The 23119-nt window shown below is 42.1% G+C and overlaps 1 protein-coding gene across 2 annotated transcripts in view; it reads left to right on the top strand.

The window, feature by feature from the left end:
* Positions 1 to 16168: 16168 nt before the first annotated feature.
* The window catches only part of ppm1j (protein phosphatase, Mg2+/Mn2+ dependent 1J), a 34799-nt gene continuing 27848 nt past the window's right edge, over positions 16169 to 23119 (top strand). The window contains exon 1 of one of the 2 annotated variants that reach the window (XM_008109845.3): positions 16169 to 16799. In XM_008109845.3, the coding sequence (XP_008108052.1) occupies positions 16468 to 16799 (332 nt within the window). In that variant the 5' untranslated portion in view covers positions 16169 to 16467. The remainder of the gene's footprint in view (positions 16800 to 23119) is intronic. The other variant, XM_008109844.3, reaches the window with a different exon arrangement.

The raw sequence follows: 23119 nt of genomic DNA, 5'->3' as shown, positions 1-23119 counted from the left end.
TATTTACTGATAGTAAATATGTTTCTGGCATCTTCCCTTTCTTTTAATCTTACTCATTCCCCTTCAATGGGTGGGTTTTCCAAAATTCATGCATCTGTTTTCTTTTTCTCTCAAGATCAAAACCAGCATGGGAAGAGAAAGGAAAACTATGGATAGAATTTTTTATGTGCATTTCAGCGAATAATAAAGTAACATACATTTAATAAATTTAACTACCAAATCAGAATTAACAGGATTAAATTTAATTCCTGTTTCAACATACTATAATTTTTACATGTTTTAGTGGCAATATAATGTCATTTCCCCACTAACTTTGCTATCTCTATATGTGAGATTTGCTACTGGGTTTCCCAAGGTATTTTAGGAAGCTAAAAAAGGAAATTGGAACAAGAATATGTCATTAGTAAAGGCAGTATTTGTATGGCAGTGCCATTTCTTCCACTCAGTGTCCTTCCAATGCTGTTTTTAGCCTTGTCAGAAAAAAATATTTCGGTAAGGTCATCCCAGAAACTTTTGCCATGCCAGAAATACACACTCTGCTGTGAAATATTACATCAGACAGCAACATCATTCCTGGGCACTAGATGGCAGCATACAGCAAGAGTAGAAATAAAGTTCCCAACACATTTAAGCACTAGACGTACAGTACCTGATTATGCCATTTTTTGGAACAGTGGCAGAATGGGGCCAACAGTATCGTACACATTAGAACAGTCTCTTCCACAACGAGGCAACTAGATCATTTGTATTTTAGAGACCCAAAGAAAAACCATTAACAAGGGGAACAGCAACACAGGGTCAGGTTTTCACTATGAGACCTGTTAGGAATTACTTTAGAAGCCACAGAATTAGCTATGTAAAATCAAAATCTACAAAACAAGTCTGATCAGGTTTTCCCTAAGCAGCAATAATAACCAATCCAGTACATTTCCCCTCCTTTTTCAGCCTTGAAGCATCCTTTCCCAAACTTAGAAACTTACTGTCCTTTTACGCTACATAATTATAGCTCCATAACCCATTTCAACTTCAATGGCAATATCCTATGGAATCCTAGGATGTGTGGCTGAGAGTTCTCAATACTCCCCCTACACAGCAAATCCCAGGATTCTGAAGAGCAGAAACACCTAAATGGGAATCAAAGTGCTGTAGCAATTTAATGTGAAAGTTATCTTATTAAGAAACATTCTACACACAGACTCCTTTAAAGGTAACCTGAAAGGAGATGAGTATAAACCAAGAATAGAAGACTGGGAGCTCATTAACAGGAACTTCCAGGCCTGGAAACAAAAAACAAAAACCACAAACCTATTCTGAATATTGAAAAACAGGTATTTAGATGTTAAATGAGATAAACTAAAAATTGAGCCAACATTGTATATTTAAGCATTGTAAAGGAAAATAGGTTCTCTGGAACTACAGACAAGTATCCACTGTTATAGTAATACAGAAAATTCTTTGAATATCATTAAACCTATATTTAGTTCAATGCATCAATATGAATACAAAAACAAATAAAGCCATTGCTACACAATAAAACAAATGACTGTTACATTCACAGTAAAAGTAATATTTTTCTCTTGAAAGATGAATGGACTCCTCTTCTCGTACACAATAATTGTTCTTTACTAGGAAATAGTAGACTCCAAATTCACAAATTGACTTCTCTTCTCATATGTAATAATTGTTCTTATTTCTTCACTATGAAATAGTAGACTCCAAAACTCACAACTGGATTCAACTCAAGAGAGTCTTCATCAGGTGGAATGTAGCCTATTATCTGTATCTACTCACATTGGAATCAAACTGCTAGCAGAGTAGGAATGTTAAGAAATAGACCTTTCTGATCCATATTTTTTAAAACTCAGAAAAACAATACAGATATTTGTGTTTGTATTCATATTGATGCATTGAACTAAATATAGGTTTAATTACATTCAAAAAAATCTGTATTACTATATCAGTGGATGCTTGAGCATTGGACAATGACTCTAGAGACCAGGGTTTAAATCCACACTCAACCATAGGATGACCTTGGGCAAGTCACTCTCTCTCGGTCTCTTAGGAAGGCAAAGGTAAACCCATTCTATTGACAGCTAGAATTACCGTAGATTAAATTATAACTTCTGTATGATGTGGTTTTAAATTTTTTAGCTGTTTCTGTTTTTAACTTTTATAAGATGCTTTGAATCCTGGACCAAGAAATATCAGGATATAAATATGAGTAAATTCTGGACATATTAAAAAGATTAAAAAGTCCCAAATTCTGTTTCTGTTCTTTCCAATTTTATATTTGAGATCCATACTCATTTTTGTTTATCCTAGAATATTTTCTGTCAGGGGCTTTTTATACCAACCCCAACGTTTTTGCCGTTGTTTGTAAGTCAGCAATAATAATAATAATAATAATAATAATAATAATAATAATAATAATAATAATAATACAATAGAGTCTCACTTATCCAACATAAACGGGCTGGCAGAACGTTGGATAAGCAAAAATGTTGGATATTAAGGAGGGGTTAAGGAAAAGCCTATTAAATGTCAAATTACATCATGATTTTACAAATTAAGCACCAAAACATCATGTTTTACAACAAATCAACAGAAAAAGGAGTTCAATACACCGTAAAGTTATATAGTAATTACTATATTTACGAATTTACCCCCAAAACATCACAATGTATTGAAAACACTGACTACAAAAACACTGACCACTAAAAGGCAGACTGCGTTGGATAATGCAGAACATTGGATAAGTGAAGGTTGGATAAGCGAGACTCTATTGTAATAACAACTTTATTCTTATATCCCGCCCCATCTCCTTGGAGGGATTCAGGGCAGCTCACATAAGGACCAAGCCCAAAATACAGCATAAAATGCAACAGCAAAATGTATTTAAAACATAAAAACATATAAAAACAAAAGCATATAAAATACAATAAAAACATACTCAACCAACCGATAGCCAAAGCACAGTGAGCATATTCAAAATTGGAAGTAATCAGAAAGATAAAATAAAAAAGAACAGGAACAAAATTTGGGAATTATTAAATCAGCCTGGTCCTGAAATCATTATACAGTTTCTATAAGGACTAAGCAAGAAATATTTTGACACCACTCCACAAACTTAGAACAGTTTGCACCAATCTGCCAAGTATGTCAAGAAGGCCAATCAGTACTTTTCATCTGGAATCTCTATTCTGTAAATGCAAAGCAATCAAGATGCGATGCTCGAGCTTTAAGTGGGTGCCTCGCCATACTCCACACCTTCAAAATTGTATCACAGATATTTCCGCAGTGCTCCGTGTTGTCATGGAAACCCAGCCCTCTGCACAGGTACCAGGCAGAATGATGCTCAAGCATCATTTGGCAGAACGCTGTGGGGAGAAATGTCCAGTCACTAGCCATTCTTGATCCCACTGTTTGAAGACTTCCGGAGAAATCAAGGTTTAAAAATAGAAGAGCAAATGTGTAATCAAATGTGTGAGTCAGACAGAGAAAAAGAAAAAGCAACAGGTGTCATACAGATTTCACTTCCTAGAGCAGGCATGGGCAAACTTTGGTCCTCTGGGTGTTTTGGACTTCAATTCCCACCCTTCCGAGCAGCCTCAGGCCCTTTCCTTTTCCCCCTCAGCCACTTAAGCTGCTGAACGGGATGAGCTCCCACTGTTAGCCTCAGCTTCTGCCAACCTAGTAGTTCGAAAACATGCAAATGTGAATAGATCAAGAGGTACTGCTCCAGCAGGAAGGTAACAGCGCTCCCGGCAGTCATGCCGGCCACATGACCTTGGAGGTGTCAATGGACAACACCGGCTTTTCGGCTTAGAAATGGAGATGAGCACCAACCCCCCCAGAGTCAGACACAACTAGACTTAATGTCAGGGGAAAACCTTTACCTTTATCTGGGCCCACACATCAGGCGGGTCACACGCTGGACCTTGTTTTTATTGTGGACGGTGGGATTGTCAGAGTGGAAGAGCAAAATATTCTTCCATTGTCATGGTCTGACCATCATCTGATCTGTTTAAGTTTCGCCGTGTCTTCTAACCTCCGCAGGGGTGGTGGACCCACTAAGATGGTCCGCCCCAGGAGGTTGATGGATCCGGATGGACTCCTGAGGTCTCTTGGGGATCTTCCTGTTCTGGAGACTGGCGATCCTGTTGATGTCCTTGCTGATCGCTATAACAGGGAGTTGGCAGGGGCACTGGACACGATCGCTCCCGAACGTCCCCTCTCTCTGCGTAGAGCCACGTCGACTCCTTGGTTCACTGAGGAACTGGCTGTGATGAAGCGTGCGAGGAGGGGACTAGAGTGCATCTGGAGGAAATCTCAGGATGTATCTGACCAAGCACGGGCTAAAGCCGCTATTAAGGCTTACTCCGTGGCTTTGCGAGCAGCCAGGAAAGCTTTCACGACTGCCCGCATAGCGTCTGCGGCCAATAGGCCTTCGGAGTTGTTCCGAGTTGTTGGGGAGCTCCTGCGGCCTCCTGAGGCCCAGGGGCTTCCCGATGACTTGGCAACTAGGTGCAGCGATTTCGCGCACCATTTTGCAGGCAAAGTTGCTCAGATACGCCTTGAGCTAGACTCCAGTTTAATTGTAGTCCCAGAGGAGGTAACCGAGGTACCTGTCTGTTCGATCTTATGGGATTCTTTCTGGCTTGTTCTTCCTGATGACGTGGAGGGGATTCTTGGGTCTGTGAGGGCGACCACCTGCGCTCTGGATCCTTGTCCCTCCTGGCTGGTTAAGCTGGCCAAAGATGGGTTGTTGGATTGGTTTGTGACCATAATAAATGCTTCTTTGGTTCAGGGGTCAGTTCCATCCTGCTTTAAGCAGGCGGTACTAAAACCACTACTAAAAAAGCCCTCGCTTGATCCATCTGTTTGTAACAACTACAGACCAATCTCCAACCTCCCGTTTTTGGGCAAGGTTCTGGAGCGGGTGGATGCCACGCACCTCCAGGAGTTCCTCGATGACACTGATTTTCTGGACCGCTCGCAGTCTGGCTTCAGGCCTGGGCACAGTACCGAGACGGCTTTGGTCGCCTTGGTGGATGACCTCCGCAGGGAGCTGGACAGGGGGAGTGTGACCCTGCTGGTTCTCTTGGACATCTCAGCGGCTTTCGATACCATCGGCCATGGTATCCTTCTGGGGAGGCTCTCCGGGATGGGGCTTGGTGGCACTGTTCTGCAGTGGCTCCGGTCCTTCCTGGAGGGTCGTTCCCAGATGGTGAAGCTGGGGGATACCTGCTCGGACCCCTGGCCATTGACCTGTGGGGTCCCGCAAGGGTCTATTTTATCCCCCATGCTATTCAACATCTACATGAAACCGTTGGGAGAGGTCATCCGGAGTTTTGGAGGGTGTTGCCATCTCTACGCAGATGACACGCAAATTCACTACTCATTTCCATCTAACTCCAAGGAAGCCCCTCGGATTCTGAACCAGTGCCTGGTCGCTGTGGCGGACTGGATGAGGAGGAACAAGCTGAGGATCAATCCTGATAAGACAGAGGCCCTCCTGGTCAGTCGCTCGTCGGATCGGGGTATTGGGTGGAAACCTGTGCTGGATGGGGTTGCACTCCCCCTGAAATCACAGGTCCGCAGTTTGGGGGTCCTCCTGGACTCAGCGTTGACGCTTGAGGCTCAGGTGTCGGCGGTGGCCGGGAGGGCCTTCGCACAACTCAAACTTGTGCGCCAACTGCGACCATACCTCGTGAAGTCTGACTTGACCATGGTGGTGCATGCCTTAGTTACCTCTAGACTGGACTACTGTAATGCGCTCTACGTGGGGCTTCCCTTGAAGACGGCCCGGAAACTACAATTGGTTCAGCGTTCGGCGGCCAGATTAATAACAGGGGCGAGCTACAGGGAACGATCTACTCCCCTGTTCAAAGAGCTCCACTGGCTGCCGTTCACTTTCCGGTCCCAATTCAAGGTGCAGACCATCATCTATAAAGCCCTAAACGGTTTGGGACCCACCTACCTTAGTGACCGTATCTCCTATCATAAACCTGCCCGATCCCTTCGTTCATCCGGGGAGGCCCTTCTTTCGCCACTGCCTTTATCCCAGGCCCGTCTTGTGGGAACGAGGGAGAGGGCTTTTTCTGCTGTGGCCCCCCGACTGTGGAATTCACTGCCCACTGAGATCAGGCAAGCCCCCACCTTGTTAGCCTTTAAGAAAGATCTAAAAACATGGCTTTTCCGATGTGCCTTTGGGGAGTAAATGTTATATACCTCTTTGGTTATTCCCCTTGGATTCTATCCTTTAGACTGCTCCACCATTTTATATCCCTGTTCCCTTTATTCGTATGCCTCTCTCTCCCGAGTTTTTAATTAAGTGTTCATGTGGCCCGCCCTGTTTTTTACTGTTTTCTCTGATTTGTGCTGTAATGTATATGATTATTTTTGCACTGTTATATTGTGTTATGATATGTTGTTTTATTTTGTTATATTGTATGGTGTCTGGGCATGGCCCCATTTAAGCCGCCCCGAGTCCCCGTTGGGGAGATGGTGGTGGGGTATAAATAAAGTTTTATTATTATTATTATTATTATTATATTATTACCTTTACCTACTGTACACTGTACTATATTCCACTTTAAGCACCAGGACAACATTCTGTGGAATTTGGGAATTTGCAGTTTATGGAGCCAGTGAGTTCTAGTGCCACACCAATCTACAAAACCAAGATTCCATGGGATGCAGTCATAGCAGTTAAAGTGAAATCATAGCACTATAATTATGTACTGTGAAAGGTCCCCAGATGGAAGAAGATGGAACAAATCATTAGCTTAATTTTCTCCCACTTAAGTTTTCCCTGCAGACCTTCTCTCTCCCCGAGTGACACAAAGGAAAAGAGAATGCATCTCTGATCATTTGAGAAGAGATGGAAAAAAATAGATGTGAAGTGGTATCAACAATAAAGATTCTGTTCATTCATGTAGACCTACAATGTGGGGGTATGGAACAGGAGTATTAACTGGTGATTTTCATGAATTTTCATTTCAATTAGTTTATTTCTGCTAAAATATCAAAAGTGGTAACCGAAGGAGAAATTAACAGCCAAATTGCTAAGTGTAGATGATCAGTCTAAAGATATATACAAAAAGACGTTGTACAAATATAAAGATGAGCTAATTTTGCAACAGTTACACAGGAACAAAGAATAGATGTGTTGGAATGATATACAGGTTGTTTGAAAAAGATTTAAGTATAAATGCATTAAAACCAGGGAGTTCTTTTTCAAACACCCTGTATTACAAATTGCCAATACATCTATTTGTATCAATTTATGTCTAGTTCCCCCAAAAATAGTTACTTGGGTTGCATCCACATCAAGTGAGCTTAAACTGATTCCCATCTAATTCAGTGGGACTTAATTTAACTAAAGCCAGGCTTACCCTCATTGATATCAGTAAGGCCCAAGATGAACTAATTTACAGTATCCCATGAAATTGGAACATCCTTACTCTGGGATTTAAGTGTTTATAGAGCTGGAACCTGAGCTTAGCTACATTCCACTTGTTGTCGTTATGTGCTTTCAAGTAATGTACAACTTATGGGGACCAAAAATAAATCTATTATGGTGTTTTTGGGCAAGAGTTATTCAGGGAGGTTTTATCGCCGTCTTCCTCTAAGGCCGAGACTGGGCCACACAGGGCCCTGAACCCTGGTCTCCAAAATTCAAGTTCAACATTCAAACCACTACACCACATTGGCTATAAAAAGCCACAGTATATTTAATTTGAACAGTAATCATGACACATACATTAGCATATGCACATTTACTTGTAAATGGGAAAAAATCAGAGGAAAATATGCTGAGAGCACAGCCTGTTATTTTTGAAAAGTGCACACCTGCATTACATTAGTCACTACCTCTGAAAAAGGAGAGTGTTGCCTGTTACTCATTAATTAATTAATATTAGTAATGTATTACTAACCCAACGCCTACTACCATTTTTGTAATCATTAAGAAATACAGAAGTGGATAAAGGCTGCCCAAGATGGCCCCTTAAAATATTTACAGACAAACAGAAGTAAAACTGTTGGCAATGGTTACAATGCTTTTCCAAAATAATGCTGCCATCTCTAGAACAAAACATTACAGGTGTCATGGTTATTTCTTGTAGAGTACTTCAAAGTACTGGCTGAGAGGGAATATAAAACAAAACCCAGAAGTTACCTCCTCTCCCATGTCTTATACTTCCAAAACCAAAGTTCTTCAGATATGTTGCCTTCTGATCACATAGCTCACCTCAGTTGCATCACCATTGTGTTTCCATTTCAAGGTAAGAGGTAGAAGGAAAACAGTAAGAAACACAGATTCCCAAAGGGAGTTCTTTAGCATATGATACATGCTGGTTTGTTTTTAAAAATGCACTTAGGCAATAAACATTAAATGAACAGATATAGGATGGGTGAAATCTGGCTTAAAAACAGTACATGTGAAAGGGAACTAGGAGTCTTAATAGACCACAAGCTGAACATAGGTCAATAGTGTGATGCAGCAGCTAAAATATCCAATGCTATTCTATCTTGCATCAATAGGATGCAAGGGATAGTCCTACTCTATTTTGCTTTGGTCAGACCTCATCTGGAATACTGTGTGCTGTTCTGGGAAGGATATGGACAAACTAGAACATGTTCAAAGAAAGGCAATCAAAGAGAAACCAAAAGCCTTCTTTGGAGACTTTTAAGCAGAGGCTGGATGGCCATCTGTCGGGGGTGCTTTGAATGCGATTTCCTGCTTCTTGGCAGGGGGTTGGACTGGATGGCCCATGAGGTCTCTTCCAATTCTATGATTCTATGATCATAGTGTTGGAAGTCAAGCCCTATAAAGAGCGGCTTAGGAAGCTAGGTATGTTTAGCTTGGAGAATAGAAGGCTGAGAGGAGACATGATAGCCATGTATAAATATTTGAAAGGATGTCATTTTGAGGAGTGGGCAAGCTGATTTTCTGCTGCTTCTGAGAATAGAACACAGAGCAAACTGCAGGAAAAAAGCTTCCACCTAAACATTAGGAAGAATTTACTGACTGTAAGAGCTGTCTGGTAAGGAGCCCCCGGTGGCGAAGTGCGTTAAAGCACTGAGATGGAGACTGAAAGGTCCCAGGTTCAAACCCCGGGAGCGGCCGCTGTTAGCTCCAGCTCCTGCCAACCTAGCAGTTCAAAAACATGCCAATGTGAGTAGATCAATAGGTACCACTCCAGCGGGAAGGTACCACTCCAGCGGGAAGCTCCATGCAGTCATGCACGACTGGACTTAACGTCAGGGGAAACCTTTACCTTAAGAGCTGTCTGGCAGTGGAATATGCTGTCTTGGAGGGTGGTGGAGTCTCCTCCTCTAGATGTTTTTAAGCAGAGGCTGGATGGCCATCTGTCAGAGGTGCTTTAATTATGTGTTTCTGTATGGCAGGGGGTTGGACTGGTTGGCCCTTGTAGTCTCTCCCAACTATTATTTTATGAAATATTTCTTAATATTATTTCCATTGCAATAAGAGAACAGAGTGCTTGTGGGGACATGAGAGAAGCCTCCCAGTAGTATGGTAATACATCCAGGCATCCCCTGGACATCGTCTCTGTAGATAGTCAATTCTCTCACACTAAAAGCGATTTGCAGTATGTTCTCAAGTCAGTTCTGATACAATAAAAAAAGAGAACAGAGTGGTTGAAGCATGCAAGTTTGCCATCCCCAGCTTTCTACAACACATCTTTTGTTGCTGTTATGTCCCTTCAAGTAATTTCTGACTTACTGCAACCCTACATTGGACTTACGATGGTGCTTACTTGGATTTGTTCAAAGGGCCACTGCCTTCCTCAAAGGCTTAGCGCCATGCCGGCTCTCTGTCCTGAGAACTAATTTCCACTGTCTATGATGGGGCTTACTCCCTAGTATGGGTGTTTCCCTCAATTTAGCCTTCTCTGCTGAGAACTAGATCCAACTTATTTAAGTGGGACTCGGTCCCTGGAAAGCAGATGTACGATTGCCTGCTAAACCTCTTTATATACTTTCAATGGCACTATACTCATTTTGATGAATTATTTATCATCTCCATGGTTGAACGACTAACAATTCTAGTGCAATTACTCTGATGGTCAGCATACGGCAAAGACAGTCAAGTAATTATAATTATCATAGCTGCTACTATAAATCACAACTGATAGTATGATGAATGGACTTCAACAGTAACACAGCTGTAATAAGAACTGGCCCTCAGGGCATAGTATCTTTTTGTTTCCACAGCTGTCACTGAGCAATGTTTGCACATGTTGCCTTCCTCTATGGAAGACTCACCAGCAAGATCCCTGTTTAACAAATAGTCTTTCCCTGTTTCAGGCATATCTTGTTGGTGCGGAATGATGAATCTGACAGACAATCTCAGCTTTCTGTTTTAAAGCACATTTCTAGTCCTTATGATTGAATAATCATTCTGAGGGAAAAATGCAAGCATTGGCTGTTGTAAAGGCTTTGTAGCACAGAAAGGCTGTTTCTTTCTTACGTACTCTCACCAGCTATTATTGTGGATGATGAGTGCTTTCAAGTAAATTATGACCCTAAAGAAATCTTTGTAGTGTCCAATACCCTAAAGGCACCAGATATCATCTGATATTGGTCACCAAGCAGGGTCAGCCTTGCTTAGTACCTGAATGGAAAACTGGCAATGAATACCAGATACTATAGGCTACATTTCAGAGGAAGGAACTGGCAAACCACCTCTGAGAACACCTTATGAAATTCATGGGGTCCAAAGTTACCCAGTGGGTTTCTATCACTGACTGGGCATTCAAATCCTGGTCTCCTGGAATCTCAGCCAACACTCAAACCAGTATAACACATTGGCCTGTGCCCTCACTGTATCCTCTCAATCAAATGTCAACACCATACCATGACTCTTCTAGTTTCAATCATGTCAAAATATCAAATTCCTTGGCAATTTGTAGCAATAAAAGAATGCAGAACATACTCATTTACTAATTTTTGAAAATACATTGAGAACGTAAATCTTTCTTTTGGTGTAAATGCGTTACATCTAAGCAATGAATAGTGAACTTAGAGCTTCTTATAAGTGGATTCATGGATTCAAATTCTCCTAAATGTCATTTCTAGAATGTATGAAATCACTTTTTCTTGACTACAGTGGGCCTAGTGGCCCTAGAGGGCCACTAGAGTTTGGTTCCAGGATCAGGATGCTCATCAATTAAATACAATGGCATAGTAAATGGTGTTCCTTATACAAATGAGCAAAATCAAGATTTGCTTTTTGGATTTTAAAAAAAATATTTTCAAGCTGTTAATGGCTGAATCCGTGAATGTAGAATCTGTAGATATGGAGGACAGGCTGTACAACTGAAAGAATCTCCCAACCAGCTTGCACCTCTGGCAGCTATAATTCAAAAAACTTTACTATATTATGTGATTTCTTCATATAGACGTAAAAAGCATTCCACATATTCCTTTAAAAATATTGATGCTTGTTTTGCAAAAACATTAAATAGAGTATGAGATTAAGGCCTTACATACCCTGGAAGTAAACGGTGCTGGAAATATGGCTTAGAATTTCCTTGTAGTTCACTGTTTCTCTTTTTCTTTAATGACTTGGCAAGGAACATTGACAGATATATCTTCCAGTCAGAACATCCTTGTCTGCCTCTTTCATCAACCATCTGCATTTTCAATGGGACATCTCTCCTGAATATAAAACAAGCCACCAACCTTCTCCCATTACCCTGACTAGTCATCACTGCTTGGAGTCTTTGCAGGATTTTCTTGCCAAGAAAGGTGCTGCCTTAGCACATTTATTCCTGGGCAGGTACTGCAAGGACACAAGTGATGCAAAATGCTGATGGGTCACAACTGCACTTTGGAGGAAACTTGTGGGTTGTCAGCTTTCTTGTCTGCACAGCCAAGGAGGTGGCCAATTTGTTCAACACATTCTTTATAAGCTTCATGAGCAAACTATCACTTGGGCTAGTTTGCTTAAATGGCATCCATTCAACCATCAGAGCAGTATCACCTTGAGAAATATTTCTTTCTGCTCCTTGCTTTGGCAAAAAATGAAGTAATGAACTATGCCTTCTATAGCAGTCTTAATGGCAACCAAAGGAAACCCCTGAAATGAATGGAGAAGGTGAACTGTCCAGTTCTCTGTGTGATCAGATGGGCATGCTCCAAGGCCTTTCTACATTCAATGAATTAACATAGTATTTTTGAAGAAAAATAAATGACTTGATGTGCTTTTCTCCCCCTCACTCCAACACACACCCTCACAATTTATGAGGACAATGAACAGACTTGCTGCTGTCTGGCACCAATACAAGAGATGCATGAGCATCATTAATGCGAGCATCAGGCCTAATTGCAGTTTGAGTGTAGTAACAAGCAGTCTCATGTGGAGCTATTGTGCTCTTTTTTTTACAAAAAGCAATAGAAGATGCACCTTGATTCTCTAAACCTTTGAAGTTCAGTTTTGTTACCTAACACTGCCAGAATTTCTGGCTTAAGGCAGCCCTAAAGCAAGGATTATTGACAGAATTTGTGCAAAAAATCTCTCCGGTTCCTCTGCACCTGAGTGTATTTGACTTGTCTGTTACCAACTGAGTTTCTGTGATCAAGCAGGGATTCAAACCCTAGTCTCCTGGCATCCTTGTCCAACATTCAAACTACCACACTACACTGGCTCACACTCATAATCTAAAGTAGTCAAACTGAATTAATATACAATTAATATACAAAAGTAAAAATGAGATTAAAAGCACATTGTTAAAAACGTATCAAGAAAATTAGCTAATCAATTTGGGATTGCAAAAACCCTTCAGCCGAAAGACCTAAGGGCTTTTAAACTTGCAAACAAACAAACAACATTTGCTCTGTACAGTGAATAGACAACAAAGAGAAAACACTCAAAGCTCCCTTTGCTGGAAATTCTAGAAGCTCTCTTTGGTGTCCATATCTCCGATAGTGACAGGAAAGAGAATGGCCTCTTTGTGTAAGAAATTTAAATCCAGACATGTTCAAATGGGAGACTATATGGTATTCAAAATACTCAAACTTCTGAGCTGCTGAACTTGCTGACCGAAAGGTCGCCAGTTCGAATCCAGAGAGTGGAGTAAGCTCCCGCTGTTAGCCCCAGCTTCTGCCAACCAAACAGTTCAAAAACATGCAAATGTGATTAGATAAGCAGTAAGGTAATGGCGCTCAATGCAGTCATTCCAGCCACATGACCTTGGAGGTGTCTATGGACAACCCAGGCTCTTTGGCTTAGAAATGGAGATGAGCACCATCCCCCAGAGTTGGACATGTCTAGACTTAATGTCAGGGGGAAAACTTTACCTTTACCTTTACCTACTCTACACTGTTTTCAAAAAACCGAGCACCAGTTTACAGAAGATTCAACCACACCAAAAACAGGAAGCAGGGACAGAAACTGCTGCTGGGTTCTTGAGTAATGCTATACCACAAAACAGGCAATAAGAAAGTCTGTTTATAGCTTCCTGGCAAAGAGGATTTATCTCATTTGAACTAAATGACTGATTGCTCAGTGGACTGCAGATACCCAAAAACATAATCCAGCAAATACAAAAATTATCTTCACTCCCTGCTAAAGACCTTTCAGCTATAGGCTGGAGTTACTCATACAAGCCATGACCCCAAATGCAGAAGATACAATGCAAGGGATTGAGCTAAAACTCTGGAGATCGGAGTTTGAATCCTTATTTGACCATGGAAACCCATTGGGTGACCTTGGGCAAGTCACAATTTCACACTGTCTCAGTCACAGAGGAAGGCAGCAGCAACCTCTCTTTGAACAAATCTTGTCAAGAAGACCCATATGGTCAGAAATGACTTGAAGGCACACAACAGTTAGTGACAAAGAAGACGATATTCCACACACAAGCTTTTAGTCTTTTTATTGATGGAGTACGTTGACCACCCAGAGTCAATGGCTGATTTGGGTCTTGAAACAACAAATTCTACCAGGCAAGTGATCCAATTCCCCATGGTTACCTAATGGACTGTAGCTCCCCACAAGGGCAAAAATAATTGATGATGGAGTTTCAAGGGTTATATTTATTTATTTGCTTTATTTTTATCCTTCCTTCTTCCCAATAGAGACTCAATGCAGAAGCAAACACAGAAATCTGAAGTGTCAGTGACCCAATCCCCCTGCCAGCTATGGGAATTATGCAAGTAAGTTAGTAAAAAGGAAAAGTCATCCTCCCAGGCCATTCTCATCCTTCCTATCTGTTCCCAGCTTCAAACTGTCAAAATAAACTTTACAAATACCAAAGTTATTCATTTTAACCCATTCCATATAACTTGACAGCTGTTAACATTTAGTCATGATGCCAGTAAGGGTCCAAGAGCTATCCATCCGACTCTTGGCAGAGGCTCAGCTTACTGCAGGTATATGCCCATAAAGCAGTATATATCATAAAACAGACTGCGGCTACAGACATTTCTGTAGAAAGGAATTATTAGAACGAGACCAAAAATAGTAGGTATCCATCCATACATATTTGTTGGGTGGAAAATACAGTGAGTTAATTAAAGTCATGAGGGGTCAGTGTCTTAACTATATGATGTTGAAGGTTGCAGTGAGTTTTGCATACACAAAAGGAACACCGGGCATAATGGAGAAGGAAATACTAAACATAATGGAATCTGTGAGACTGTCAAAAACTGGGAATGTGGTTTGAGAGTCCATTTAAAGAGCTGGTGTCAAAAGAAATAAAAAGCAGAAAATCTATCTTCTTTATAGGAAGATAGATTGTGTGCATGTGTGTTTTTTTGCAGAGGGGGATTATTTGGATATTTGTTGTGACTGGAAGCTAAACAGATTATTACAGTGGGCCCTTTGTATCTGAGGGGATTTATTCCAGGATACCTCTATGGATATCAAAATCCGTGGATGCTCAAGTCTCATTGTATGCAGTGGGATACTGAAATGCTGCCCCCTATATCAAATCAGCGGATTCTGAGAGACAACTTTACCTGAAGGAGTTCCCATAGGTGAGGCATGTGCCACCATGAAGGCATGCATGCAAACACATCTATTTGTGTTGTTGAAGGCTCTCATGGCAGGAATCACTGAGTTGCTGTGGGTTTTCCAGGCTGTATGGCCATGTTCCAGAAGCATTCTCGCCTGATGTTTCACCTACATCTATGGCAGGCATCCTCAGAGGTTGTGAGGTCTGTTGGAAACTAGGCAAGTGGGGTTTATATATCCGTGGAATGTCCAGAATTGAGAAAGAACTCTTGCCTGTTTGAAGCAGGTGTGAATGCTTCAATTGGCCGCCTTGAATAGCCTTTCAGCTTCAAGGTCTGGCTGCTTACTGCCTGGGAGAATCCTTTTTGGGAAGGTGTTAGCTGCCCTGGTTGTCTCATGTCTGGAATTCCTTTGTTTTCTGAGTGGTGTTTTTTATTTACTGTAGTGATTTTAGAGGGGTTTTTTTTTAAAAAAAAAATTCATGGTTCTGTTGAAATTGTCCACATGCTTGTGGATTTCAATGGTTTATCTTGTAGTCTGACATGGTGGTTGTTGGAGTGCAAGGCCATTCAATGCTAATCAAGCTGGCCTGTTCCACCATTCACACTTGCCTCAAACAGGCAAGGGTTCTTCTCTCACCCTGGACCTTCCACAGATAGATATATAAACCCCACTTGCATCGTTTTCCAACAGACCTCACAACCTCTGAGGATGCCTGCCATAGATGAGGGCAAAACATCAGGAGAGAATGTTTCCATGCAGCCCAGAAAACTCACAGCAACCCATAGTTTGTGGCAGCCACAACAACTTTCAAAGGAAGTGCCACACAATTGAACGGGAAATAACACTTTAAAATCAGGAACAGAACATTTTTGAACTTGTGTTACACAGTGTAATTGTGGGAGGAACTAACCCTGTGTGGCAGAGAATGCGATAGAGCAGGCATGGGCAAACTCGGGCCCTCCAGGTGTTTTGGACTACAACTCCCACCATTCCTGACCGCCTCAGGCCCCTTCCTTTCCCCCCTCAGCCGCTTAAGCGGGAAAAGGAAAGGGCCTGAGGCGGTCAGGAATGGTGGGAGTTGTAGTCCAAAACACCTGGAGGGCCCGAGTTTGCCCATGCCTGCTCTAGACCTTGCTCAGCTCCATCTCCGGTGATTCCACAGCCTTGAGCCATGGCAGTGCGCCTGGTGCCCAATTGCATTCATTGCACAAGGGAGACGCACCTTCTCCCCTTTGGGAGGAGGGCCCGTCTTGGGGGGACGCGCCCCCTTTAAGCAGCCCCTGGGAGCGGGGCAGTGGCGACGCGAAGCTGGGAGGTGGGCGCCGAAAGCCAGGCAGACCCCACTTGAAGATGCCGCCAGGGGAGGAGAAAAGAGGAGGAGGCGGCGGCGGCGGCTGAAGCTGCGGTTCCCTAAAGCGGCAGTTCCTCCTCTTCCTCCCCGTCTCCGCCTTCCTCCTCCTCCTCGCTCCGGAGGCAGCATGTTGAGCCGGGTGCGCTCGGCCATGGCGCAGCTCGTCGGGGGGCTCGGCAGCTCCAGCCAAGAGGCAGCCTCGGCCTCCCCTCCGCCGCCCGCTCCCATCGCCGGCTCTGTTCCTCCTGCTGCTGCTGCTTCCTCCTCGTCCTCTTCCAGCGCTGCCAGCTCCTGCAAACGGGATCCGGCGGCCCCTCCGCGCCGAGGCAGCTTCTCGAGGCCGGGTTTCCTGCAGCTGACGGCCGAGGAGCTGCTGCAGGCGGACGACCACTCAGGGAGAGCCGTCCAGAGCCCACGCGAGAGCCGGCGCCGCCTGCCCTGGAGCACCGGCTACGCTGAGTAAGAGCCCAGGCAGGGAAGGAGGGAGGCACTTGGCGGAGGGGATCTCGGTGTGGTTGTTGTTGCAGCCCTATTGCACTTTCCCATTCCAATCCCTCATTCATATACGGCAGGCATGGGGAAACTTGGGCCCTCCAGGTGTTTTGGACTTCAACTCCCAGCATTCCTAACAGCCCGTAGGCTGTTAGGAATGGTGGGAGTTGAAGTCCAAAACACCTGGAGGGTCCAAGTTTCCCCATGCCTGATGTACATTTTAAACGAATACTTTAACTCTACTTTATCTGCTATGACCCAAGAAAATCTAATCCTAAGAGTTGTAGCTTTCCAAGGTCTGTAGCAAGGAGTGCTGCCACATCAACAAGTTACAGCTCCCAAGACTCCCATTGAGCTCTCATCCTACAGTGTCAAGATGCACCCCAACTCTAGAGTACCATGATTATAAGGGTGTGTTGAATGAATGCAGTGTGACACCAACTGCCATGGACCAATGCTATTTGTAGTTTGGTGAGGCATCAGCACTCTTAGGCATTAGAAGATGAAAGACTGGGTTGCTGTGAGTTTTCTGGGCTGTATGGGCAGGACCATAGCCAAAAAATTTTTTTCAGGGCAGTGGAGGTGTTGAAACTTTTTTTAGCAAATCATGAAGAGTAGTTGCATAATGCAAAATAATTTAGAAATCGGACTCCATCGATAAACTTCAGTGAACACTCAAGACAGATAAACTTCAGTGGACACTCATGGGGATTTGGTACAAGGTTTCTTTTGTGGTTTCCAAACTCTGTTCCTCAAGGTGTTTTGGACTTCAACTCCCAGGGATTCTGGGAGATAAAGTTCAAAATATCTGGAAGACCAGAGTTTGGGAAACACTGATGTAGATGCTCCCTTTTTAACGCTGCCCCATGTATCATGGAAAGAGATATAGAGCTCTTACTGCCATAGCAATTCAGGGCATGTTGGTTGTGGAAATATTTCCTTAAAATTTTTTAATGAAAGAATGTTGGGATGGAGCTTAAAGTATATTTGTACTATATATTATCCAGAGTGTGTAGTTTGATTGAGGGGTTGGGAATTTTCAGCTGGGGACATCTAGACTACTTCCATGAACTACAGCAGAGAATTTTAGTACAGGTTGAGCATTCCTCTTGGGAAATGCTTGGGCCTAGATGTGTTCGGACTTTTTTTCAGAGTTTGTATGTGCATATACATCATGATGAAGTATCTTAGAGATGGACCTAAGTCTAAATACAAAATTCCTTTATCTTTCATAAACAGCTTATGCACATACAGACTGAACATAATTTTATACAATGTTTTAAATAATTATGTTGATTAGTTTGTGTACAGTGAACCATCAGAAAGCAAACCATTCGGACAATTTCAGTATTTGAAGCATTTCGAATTTGGGAATTCTAGATAAGGGATGTTCACAAACCTCATACAGAACCATGAGAATACCTACCAGCTATAAATGCTGCACAAAGACAAGCAAATGTGTCTTTTCTACCAGATCCCAACTTTATCAGTCCTTGTGTATTGGACCTGTAGCTTTCTTGGACTTTGGTAATTTTATGTTACAAACAAAAGAACATGAGTATGTCACTTTCACAAGGATGACATGCCAATTCACAAACTTTTCTAAATGTTAACAATGAGATAGACACCTAGATAATATAACAGTCCTAAAAATGAACAAAATCACTTTTCTTTTCACAGAGCCAGATCTGGTGTTCAATGTGGAATGGGAAAAGGAATTAAAGCCCTCTCTTTATATGCCCCAGCAAAAATACAGCCACATGCACGTAGAATTGACTTGGTACATTTAGGGCACCTCTCTTTTGCTCCAGTCTGTCTGTCCTACATAATACACAAATAGCTTCTGTTCTTTTGCAGGTAGGAGAAAAACTTGAAATATATATCCCAAATGTATTGAGGACACACAAAATCCCAAGATATAAAAATAACCAACTATTTAAAAAATAATCTGGTGTTTAGCCCAATGTGTGGGTGAATGAATTTCTTATTTTGTAGTCTGATAAGTTCCCTTTTTTTTAAAAACAAACAAACACCTACTTGATGGTTATAAATTCAGGAGATGAGGCTTTTTCTGGCATGGGAAATAGGGAAACTGTCATCTAGCTGTTAAAGGCAGAAGTCTTTCCAGAGAAAGGTGGTAATGCTTCATTTCACTAAGACTGTTTTTATTTTTAAAAATCAATGTTTTGCTCTTCAGCTATCTTGTTTCATATTATAAAACACAGTAATGGAATTAAACAGAGCTGCTACTGCTTTACTGTTTCAACCCATTTGTATTGTTACATTCATTGCAATAATAATAGTTTCGGTTTCCAGTAAATTGAAGGTTCCACTTTTCTTCAGATGGTCTCATGACTTGATGTGACCTTAGTTTGGCTTTGTTTGATAAGAAAGGGCCTCTTGTAAGAAGGTTGCTAAGGTTCAGCTCTGAGATAATATACAGGTTCTAAATATATTTATGTGGGCAGGGAAGTTGTTTTGTTGGCTTGGCTCGTTTTCTTTGGGGGCATTTATTTGAGTAGGGGACACCTTGCCCACTGCGCCCAACTGCATTCTTAAGTACTTACTTTTTGAGAACTATTGTTACAAATTTGTAGAGTACTTATGTGCAGTCCAATCTAGTGAATGTTTATGAATGGAAACTGAGTGTCATTGAGTTTAATGGGGAAACTAAATTTTCATTTGGAAATCAGTGTCACCCGCTTGTTCTATGTAGGTAGACACATGTGCTGTAGTTCAGTCTGAGCAGCCGCTCTAACATACTTACCAGTAACCTGAAGATTGGATTGATGCCTGCTTCTAAGGGTTCAGAACTGAGTTGTTTGAAGTTACTCTTTTGTCTAGAACAACTCCTAGCACCCTTGAATCACTGGCTGTGCTGGCTAAGTAATTCTTACAGCTGCTGTCAAAGAAAGCAATTTTTCTAAGATCTGGCTATTTGACTCTAAATGAAGAACTGTGCATGTATTTGAATTATTTGGAAACTGAGTTGACATAACTGTTTGCAATATCAGGCACTTCCTTTTTTAACTGTACTTATGGAAAAGCCAACTAGTTGCGACTTTTAAATATGTCTCCTAGATGTGACTGACATCCTTGGTGTGTATAGGTGTGGTTTTGGGGTTTTAGTTTCCTTTGTTTTGGTTGTTTGGTTGGTTTAAAAACAACAAGAACAATAGGGCTAGCTGGATTGGAAACACTGTGTGGTGAAATAGGCCTTAACCCTTTGTCTGCACTTTAGTCTGTGTCAGATTCCAGTTCCGTACATGTTATGGTTGAGCCTTCTGGCTCCGATACTAGGAGACGAGGTCGTAAGACTCCTCGAGAGTCAGACTCTCTTGAGGAGCGCGAAAGGAAACGGCTCCGGGACTTATTTGCAGAACCAACAGACGAAGACTCCTTTGAGGGTTTTACCGAGGGAATGGAGGAAGAGATGGTTAGCTCAGAGGAGGATGACATGGAATGGACTCGTGTGAGGGAGGATTTGGGTGTCACCGGCAATGATAGCATGGGAGGCGACTGGCGGGTTGCAGGATCGGACCCGTGGACGGGCTGGAGGGATGGAACGGGATCCACAGCTGGGGATGCTGTGGGGCGTAGTCAAAGGTGTTTTAGCTCTGATGAGGATGATGATGATGAGGCACCTGGAATTAGGATAGCAGCTGACAGCGATGAGGAGTTATGAACTGGCATAAAATGGGGTCTAGAATCAATGGCTAATTGCGTTGGGCAAGGTAATCTGGACGAACGCTTGGGCTCTTGTTGGGGAACTTCCTGAAGACGGGTGTGATTCGTTTGCTGAATACTTAAGTTACCAAGGACACTGGGCATAGACGGCGGGAGGAACTGTGTGGGCTTTTTCTGTGCAACTTGTGTTTAATCTTGATAGCTTGGACCTCCGTCGTCTTTTTGACGGACATTAATTGCCTACTCTGGATTGACGCTGGACTGACTGACTGACTACGACCTCGGACTATCCTTTCTGTGGCTATCGGTGGAACTTGTGAACTAAAGACGTCTGTACCTGGCTTTCGACCTTGGACCGGATTGGGACCCTGCTGACCGTTGCTACCCTGATTGATGTACCTGGACCCGGATTTCGCTCGTTGCACAGAGGAGTAACAACCTTAGATACTCAATTGTAGCTTTTGAGTAGCAGAGAGGAATCTGCTGCCAGTTATTTGTGTTATATTGAATCTCTGTTTATCAACTTTTGTTTGTTTAAATTGCCAGGCTGAAGTAAGCATTTTTGATTTAACCTGGATTAAACTCCTGTTTAATCCGGTTTATCTTTTGAACCGTTTTTAGTACTAGCGGAGTCTTTTTTGTATCTTTTCACATTGAAGGCAAGTGTTTGCCTAGTCCTTTGTTTCTTACGGGCATTTTTTAGTTCTGTAACTTTAATAAACTGTGTTGAACTTTATTTGGTGGCGTTCTGTCTGTGACAGTACACTCTTGGTAATGTAACAAAAGCACATTCTCTCCCACTCCTTGTGCCAGATATAGCTTTGTCACTCTATTAAGTGACTGGGTGTTTAAATGAATGATTGTACTTGCAAGGTTTTGACCTTCGAGATTTCCTACGCAAATGAACAGGAGGGCAAAACTGACTGATCCACTGAATCCTTGTTGTATAGCTAATGGCTGTCAAGTTGACTTTGACTCCAAGACACCTTATCTTCAACAGCCTTTCTCCGGCCTTGCAGACTCAGAGTCATAACTTCCTTGATTGGGTATCCGCTTGTAATGGGGTCTTCCTCCCCCCCCCTACTGTCTTTTACCTTACAAAGCACGATCATCTATTCTAGTGCTGAATATGTCAAGATGTGTCAGGTACAACAATCTCAGTTTAGTTACTTTGATTTCTAGGGAGTTCAGACTTGATTTACTCTAGGACCCATTTATTTGCCTTTTTGTCGGTGCATGGTATCCACAGAACTCTCCTCTTGCACCACATTTCAAATAAGTTGATTTTCAGCCTTCGCTGTCCAGCTTTCACATAGAAATGGCAACTGCAATGTGATAGACAATCCTAACTTTAGTATTCAGTGATTTATCTTGAGTTGTCAGAGTTTTGTCTGGTTCCTTCATAGTTGCCCTACCAAGTCCTAGTCTTCTGATTTCTTGATTGCAGTCTTCATTCTGATTAATGACTGATCCAATGTGAGGATAATCTTTTAACTATTTCAGTGTCTTCATGGTCTATTTTAAAATTCAATAAATCTTCATCATTCACCTTGCAAAGAAGGAAGACAACTGAGCACACTCTGTAGTAGAAAAACTCCACTCTGCATTCATAAAACCTACTTGGCTTTTTAAGCAGACATCTTTGGCCTGAAAGAGAGGAGCAAGTGGCCTTTCCCAGTGATAAATTTGACCTGAAACCAATAGGAGAACTTCTCATTGGTCATTCTTCTTTTGAAACAATTTTTGGTAATTTTCTATCTGTCGTTATTTATTTTGTCTTGCTTAAGCACTATTAAATGAAAAGCTGCTGAAGTTGCAAACACCAGCAGCACCTGGTATGCAGGTTCATATTTCAGTACATTGAACAGGTAATATGATTCAGCAAACCCTCTGGGATTTAACTTAAGAGTATGTATGCAGAGAATCAGCTACATCAACTAACTGGTGTTTAAAAATGTAAGAACCAAACTGAATCCAGCATTTAGTTCATACATGGGCTGCAAAAGCAGTCCCCACACACTTATGTTCGTGTTCCCCAGCAAATGATAAACTCTTTATTAGAACTATACTTGAACCAGAAGCATACCATAGAATTGTACTAGATGACATAGAGAGGCACACAAACACTTCCAAGGGGAAAATATTTTTTGGAGTAGAGTTAAGTGAAACAACAGATATTGAGTCCAAGGATAAGGGAGTTGAATTGTACCATGGGATATAAAGATGGTGACCAACTTGGAAGGCTTTTAAATGGACAAGTTCATGGAGAATAGGGCCACCAGCAACTATAAGTCATTATCAAGATATGACTCTCTTGGTATCTCTCTTGTATTAATATGGATACTTACTATCATCCACAGTTTCAGGCATCCACGGAGGGTTTTGTACATATCCCCTATGTGTACGGGGGTCATACTGTACTGAATTTTGCAGCAGTGCATTCATTGTCTAAAGAAGTACTTTTTTGTTTAAACAAAATCTCTCATCATTCAGCTTCAGCAGATGAGCTCACATTTTAGCCCACTATGCCTGCTACATGTGACTGACTTCCTTTTCTCTCTGTCCACTTCCCCAACATGATTTCTTCCAAAGTTGTGTTT

This window comes from Anolis carolinensis, chromosome 4 (genome assembly GCF_035594765.1).
Source record: "Anolis carolinensis isolate JA03-04 chromosome 4, rAnoCar3.1.pri, whole genome shotgun sequence".
In the NCBI taxonomy this organism is placed as follows: Eukaryota; Metazoa; Chordata; class Lepidosauria; order Squamata; family Dactyloidae; genus Anolis; species Anolis carolinensis.
Note: the sequence above shows the minus strand (reverse complement) of the source record. Positions and strands in the feature narration are given on the sequence as shown.